Source organism: Rutidosis leptorrhynchoides, chromosome 6 (assembly GCF_046630445.1).
Source record: "Rutidosis leptorrhynchoides isolate AG116_Rl617_1_P2 chromosome 6, CSIRO_AGI_Rlap_v1, whole genome shotgun sequence".
Classification (NCBI taxonomy): domain Eukaryota; kingdom Viridiplantae; phylum Streptophyta; class Magnoliopsida; order Asterales; family Asteraceae; genus Rutidosis; species Rutidosis leptorrhynchoides.
In genome coordinates, this window is record NC_092338.1 from 84,631,604 (window position 1) to 84,638,625 (window position 7,022).

General features: G+C 32.9%; 1 protein-coding gene across 1 annotated transcript; it reads left to right on the top strand.

The window, feature by feature from the left end:
- Positions 1-466: 466 nt before the first annotated feature.
- LOC139856147 (protein DETOXIFICATION 44, chloroplastic) lies at positions 467-6,114 on the top strand. The gene is made up of 13 exons (XM_071845394.1): positions 467-804; positions 1,075-1,196; positions 2,042-2,200; positions 2,327-2,460; positions 2,771-2,906; positions 3,473-3,569; positions 3,681-3,781; positions 3,871-4,034; positions 4,168-4,239; positions 4,340-4,456; positions 4,703-4,798; positions 4,901-5,022; positions 5,603-6,114. Exons 1-13 carry the CDS (start codon positions 515-517, stop codon positions 5,661-5,663), a joined length of 1,671 nt encoding a protein of 556 aa, XP_071701495.1. The 5' UTR covers positions 467-514; the 3' UTR covers positions 5,664-6,114.
- Positions 6,115-7,022: the final 908 nt, after the last annotated feature.

A 7,022-nucleotide genomic window follows, 5' to 3' on the forward strand; every position in this document is an offset into this window, starting at 1 on the left:
TTAATGGATATCCGTTGAATGTTAAGTATTTATAAAGATATTTATATTTTGTAATGAAATTATCAAAGGATATTTAACAAATCTATGTAATATATGTAAGATATGTGAATTTAATACTAGTTATATAGTTATATCTTCATAATTTATATTATTGATAACATTTAATAGTTTATATTCTACATGTACAAGGATATGTAAATATAAATGCATATATTAAAAGAAATATGTATATATTTATACGTATATATGTATTTCGGGTGGTAATTGGATATATCCGTGGATGGTAAATTGACATCCATATCTGATCCACTAATTTTTTACATCATCCATATCTATATCCATATCCGTTTATCATCCATTTAGATCATCCATATTCATGTAAATGGATCGGATCGGATGGATATCGAATGGATGGGATATCCATTGTCATCCGCCTAAAGTCCTTTGCATTGTGGCCGTTAAATTAGTTATTTTAGCTTCAAATCTTTATCTTCATTTCCCCCAATTTCTGCAAATGAACATCGGCACCAGCCTCTTCCACCACCACCTTCGTCTTCATTCACCAAATAATCAACATGATAGTCGTTTTTTTAAACTTCAATCCCCTAAACACTTCGCTAATAATTCTTCAATTAGATTTCGATTTCAATCTTTACCTAAGTCATCATCCAAACAAAACCCTACCACTTCATCTCCACTTGAAACCTCCGAATTCGATTCCAAAGTCGATGATATCTCGGATACTGATTCACCGTCTGTTTCAACTTCATTGAATCCGTTTGTATTGTTAGTCCGCGGTCTTAGGTGACTGTGATTTAATTAATTTTATTTTCATATTCATTAATATAATAGCAATAAAGTGCTACCAAAGGGCCATTGACCCAGCCGTATCGAGGTGACCCTTTCAACCAGGAGGTTGAGGGTTCAAGTCCTGCTTAGGGCAATTTGTATATATATTTCGTGTTTAATTCGTGTAGTGGTGTGTGTGAGTTTGCCTTTAAAAAAAATACCAATAAAGTGCTTCAATTTGGTATTTATGTAATCACATGGCGATGTGTGTGATTTTGCGTGCAGAGAGAAAGTTAAGGTTGATGAACTTGGAATGGAGATATTGGCAATTGCATTACCTGCTGCATTAGCTCTTGCTGCTGATCCCGTTACTTCGCTTGTCGATACGGCGTTCGTTGGTCATTTAGGTATGTACATGCTCTCGTATTGATGTATCTTATTTTAGGTAAACTAGTTAGCAATGCTAAAAATGTCTGTGTTTGGATAAATTTACAAAATAATGAAATCCCTGTAGGCTCTAGCCATTTTTGTTTAGTATTGGATAAAATTTTTACAGTGGAGAATAAACATAAACCCTAGATATCATAACGCCTATCTACAACAATATAATTATCACTAGTCGGAGAAAATTGGCCGGAACCATGCAGGGATTTATCGGCCAAATCGGGGATTAATTGGATTGACTTTTTATACATTCAAATAGTAAATTTCAAAATTTATTTGTGTAAAAATAGAAGAAAACCACCAAAGGCCATTGGCCTAGCGGCATCGATGAGCCCCTTCAACCAAGTGGGTTCGAGTCCGATGATGTGCATGTGTAAATATTCGTAATAAAAAATCGTGTAGAATGTGTGAGTTTGCTTTAAAAAAGTATAGAAGAACATCCATCAGTACGATTTGAAAAACTAATCAACTTACTTCTAAAAAGGACTAATTGGGGATTAATCGTGAGTTTTACAACCATGCCTATCTGTACGATAAACTATAAAAAGTGACATCTTTATCTGATAAAATTGTAATTTTTTTAGGGTTATATATTGGAAACAATGGAAATGCACCACAAGTAATATAAGTTAATTTAAATCTGCTAGCTTATACAAAGTACTAGTACTGAGAAAATAAATTTATAATAAGTCTTGAGAGATAAAGTTTAATCTATATCTACATTTCATTTATGCTGTTCACCAAAAAGTAAAAAGTATGAGTACATTGCATTTGATGTTATGGAACTTTTGGTTGTTTGTTGTTGTAGGCTCTGCCGAATTGGCTGCTGTTGGTGTTTCTATATCTATATTTAACCTAGTCGCAAAATTGTTTAACATTCCTCTACTCAATATCACAACCTCATTTGTTGCTGAAGAACAGGCGGTATTAGTCAAGGGTGATACTGCTTCTACTTCTAGAAACAGCGGTAACAATATATTTGGCATTTTTCTTGATTTTTCATTTTGAATCACTTTATTATTTAATTTTGTAGAATTGTATATAATTGAGTTAAACAAGGGTCTACTTGATTTTTTTTGTTCAGATGGAACAGCTAGGCGTCAGACTAAGAAGCTTCTGCCCTCAGTTTCAACGTCTTTGGCATTGGCTACTGCCTTTGGCATTTTAGAAACCTTAGCACTTTATTTTGGTTCTGGATTCTTGTTGAACACCATGGGTATACCTGTTGTACGTCTTTCATGGCTATTTTTCACATCCATCAATTACTTTACTTTCACTATAAAATAAAATGAAATTTTACATGTTATAAACTGTTGCAAGTAAGTTAAGTTTTGTATTTCTATAACATTTGGGCTGAAGGTTTTGTTGTCTTTTACTTTTGACTTGCAAAAAAAAAAAAAAAAAAATGATGAAGATAGTTATAAATGGTAGTAATAATGACCATTATAATCTTACAAATGCATGAGCATTGCACATGGTCGGACGTAAAGAAATTTAACTTTGAATTAACACATATTGTGGCTTGTTTTTCTTTCAGGATTCACCAATGCGAGCACCAGCAGAGCAGTTTACTTCGCTAAGGGCTTTCGGTGCTCCAGCAATTGTATTAGCATTGGCAGCACAAGGAACTTTTCGTGGCTTTAAGGATACCAAGACTCCTTTATATGGCATTGGCAAGTATTGCATCTTTTCAATTTTCTGTTCCACGTCTGTTACTCAAAATTTTCTATTAAAAACTGACATAATTATAGACTTATAGTAGAAAGAAATATCTACTAAAGTCTGCCTTATGGTGTAGACTGTAGCAGGGGAACATTGGGTGTGTCAGGTAATGGGTGAAGATGGCTTCAGATTAAAATGACTCAATAATAGAATGGGGAGGGTTGGGTTGACTCACAAACAATTTGTTTCCTATTTTTTCTTTCCATTATTGTGTAAATCGTGATCTATAAAAAGGAATATATTAATGATAATTTGAAACACTAAGAGATTATATGCTTCAAAAACAGAATTCAGGTTAGTTTTAACTTTTAAGCTTCTTGACCTGTTCCTTTTTCAGCTAAAGTTTTAAACTTCATCCATTTGACCCATTGGAGATAAGTGATAACACACAAATTTCTCACGACAGCCCATTTATAAGTAAACGGGTCAAAATTTCCACCTGCATGTACCTGTGATGTTAAGATTTATCATTTATTGAATTCAGTACATGATAACATTTTACATGTGGGCACTACAGCTGCTGGGAACTTGTTGAATGCGATACTTGATCTAATATTGATTTACTTTTGTGGACTTGGCATTGGTGGTGCTGCAATTGCGACGGTAATTTCTGAGTACGTGATGCTGTCATCATTCTCATTTTTTTCCAGTTTTACTGTAAATTATGTTATAACTTTATGCATAATCCTTCACTTACTCACCACTGAGTATGAACTTGTCTGCAGGTATCTGATTGCCTTCATTCTACTATGGAAGTTAAACAAAGAAGTAGTACTTGTTATACCAACTATAGACGGGGATAAAGTTGCTCGATATTTAAAATCTGGTATGTTTCCTATACTGTTAAAATATTTAAGTAACTAAAATAGTTATATGAATTTTTAAAGATTATAAGCCTTTTTATGTATATCTCAGGTGCTCTTTTAATGTCAAGGAGCTTTGCTGTACTTGTAACTATGACTCTATCTACATCAGTAGCCGCCAGAGAAGGCCCCGTGCCTATGGCTGGTCACCAAATCTGCTTGCAAGTTTGGTTGGCCCTTTCTTTACTTACTGATGCTTTAGCACTTGCAGGACAGGTATGTTTGTGTACTGTTTGTATTTGTTTCAATTACTGATTGCTTATATTCATAACGTAGCCACCTTTATAGAATGATGAATAAGTCAATCTGCACATTTGTAGGCCTTAAAATGATTCTTGTTCATTTGTAGGCCATTCTTGCTAGTAGTTATTCACAAAAGAACTATGATCAAGCACGCAAAGTAATATACAGAGTTCTGGAGGTTAGGGAATACATTGTTATCTTAGTGTTCTTTTACATTTTCATTTGGGCTTTAGATTTTATGCCAGAAAATTAATCTTCCTCTTTCGGGTGATGATCAGATTGGCTTAATAGCAGGGGGTAGTTTAGCTTTCGTATTGTTTTTCGGGTTTGGTCCACTATCTTACTTATTCAGCACAGACACGGAAGTTCTAAAAATTGCAAGGTCTGGCACCTTGGTGAGAAACTTCTCTGTCTAAAATACTCCGTAATTAATACCTCCGGATTCGTATGTATATGTAATATTATATAATATTAATATATTAATATTTATTAGTAATATATAACAATAATAAAGACATATTAATCGTCATATAATAGAGTACACAGCACAGTACAAGAGCTTTGATTATATATATTTTGTTTGTATGCTTGGATTACTTGCTGGTAACTTAGTACCTCCGAATGCATATTCTGTGATGCAGTTCATAGCTGCATCTCAACCCATGAACGCTATAGCTTTCGTTCTCGATGGGCTATACTATGGACTTTCCGACTTCGGATACGCTTCATATTCGATGGTACTTTGTACTGTATTATTATTATTATGTTATTCCACTGTTCGATATGTTGGTTTTTGTATATTCTTAACTCAGTGAACTAATCTTGGTATACAATTCCAGGTGGTGATCGGATTAATAACTTCAATATTCTTTCTTCTAGTTGTTCCTAAATTTGGTCTTCCTGGAGTTTGGACTGGATTGTTTCTATTTATGACGTTGCGAGTAGTAGCTGGGATCTGGAGGTACGGTGAATTCTCATGTATAGCCTATTTTTTTTTTTTTTTTTTATTGAAAACTGAAGATAAAGGTGTTGTTTGTTTTTTTAAGATGTTTTTGTCTGAAGATCTGCGGACCATGTCTGTAAAGAAGATGTGGTCTAAAGGTCTGTATGCTGAATACTCATGACTGTTTGTGTTTATGTCTACAAAATAGCTTACTCCTGTCTGCAACACTTAGAAGCACAATTTTAAGTCCGTGAGTTTGCAGACAGAATAAGACATTATTTTATCTTATGTCTTCCGAAAAACAAATAATCTACACAAAAAATGTCTGCGGGCGCGTAGACATAAGACATCATAAGATCTGCAGACTAAAAAACAAACGACACCAAAATTTCTCTTAATTCAGTATAATTAACTCATTTTGAGAATTTTTATGGTCCAAGTTTGTAATCGTTTTGATATCTTTATAGCCAATGAATCTACATGGATTTGTAGCCATGTGAAGCGGAAGAGAAAATTCTTAAATGGGATTTCAATAATCCTTATTTCTAAGTTCAGGAGTTCTAATATAATGTGGATTTTATGTTGGTTTACTTCTCAGGTTAGGAACAAAGAGAGGACCTTGGAAACGCGTTTATGCTGAAACTGCTCAAGAAGACTGATTTATCTATACGGAAATGTTCTTATGAAGCAAATTCAAGTGTACCATTAATTTGATGTGATTCCCAGATACCAAATGTATATGAAGTCTTCATGCAGGAGAACATCGACAAAAACATAAGGGGCACCATGAATACAGAACTCTAAGGAACAAGGGGCACCGGTGAACACAATAATGTAAGTAACACGAAAGGGGCACTATGCTTCACTTAGTATTATATGGACCATGGTTGTCACCTACATAATTAGGTGTAACTTTGCAAAATAAACCTACAAACAACAACGAGTTGACTTGTACATAACCATGACTAAAAAGAATGAAGCACATATAGGTCTTAAAAATGGAGCTCCTTGTGTACATTGTGTAGAGTTTACATGTAATGAACATCACCTGTAAAATATTACTACCTGATTAGCTCGTTCCATATGTATAATTTTATGCAACTTTGTTTCTTCAGCTGCCCTTTTTAAATTCATTATGATATTGTTACCATTGTCACCATTAGAGATGACAATTTCGGTCAGTTACTTGACGGAGACCCACTTGTGCCTATGTTTAGTTCAAACCTAACATCTCATTCTGCAAATCAAAGCAAACTTAGAACATATAACAAGCAAGTACACCTCAATTGCTTGTTCTATAACCTGTTCAGGAAACAATTTACAAAACAAACATAATAAAGAAGATTTGTAATTCTAGTTTCCATTTGGGGGGAATCTATAGCCGTTAAGCGATTAGAGTAATTGAAGACACACATATTGAAAATTCAGCCATTTTGAACCATAGAATTTTTAAGCAATTATATATTACATGACGTTCAGAAAAATATGTACAAGACTTGGTTAAACATTAGAAAGTTCTATTTCCATGATAATCATATATCATATATCGTATAGGAGTATCATATCATATATCATATAACATATAATATAATATAATACAATATAAAAATGCATCCAAATCCCTATAACCTTTTAACATACTGCTAATTAATACATAAAGATTCTCATACAGTTTCGTTAATTCAGATTTCCTATAATATTCAAGCACTCTATTAGCTTATTAATTTGAAACTTATACGGAGTAATAAATTTTAAAGAGGCTCCCATTTTTTTATACCAAAACCATGCTTGCTTCTCGTTTATTTATTTATTTATTTATTTATTTATTTATTTATTTATTTATTTATTTATTATTTATTTATTTTTTTATTTTGAACGATGCTTGCTTCTCTTTGTTATTAATAGTAATATTATATTATTTAATCTATTATATTATATTATATTATATTATATTATACTTATTATACTTATACACTAAACCTCCTCCCAGATTTGGTCGTTTCAGTTTTAACGAGTTT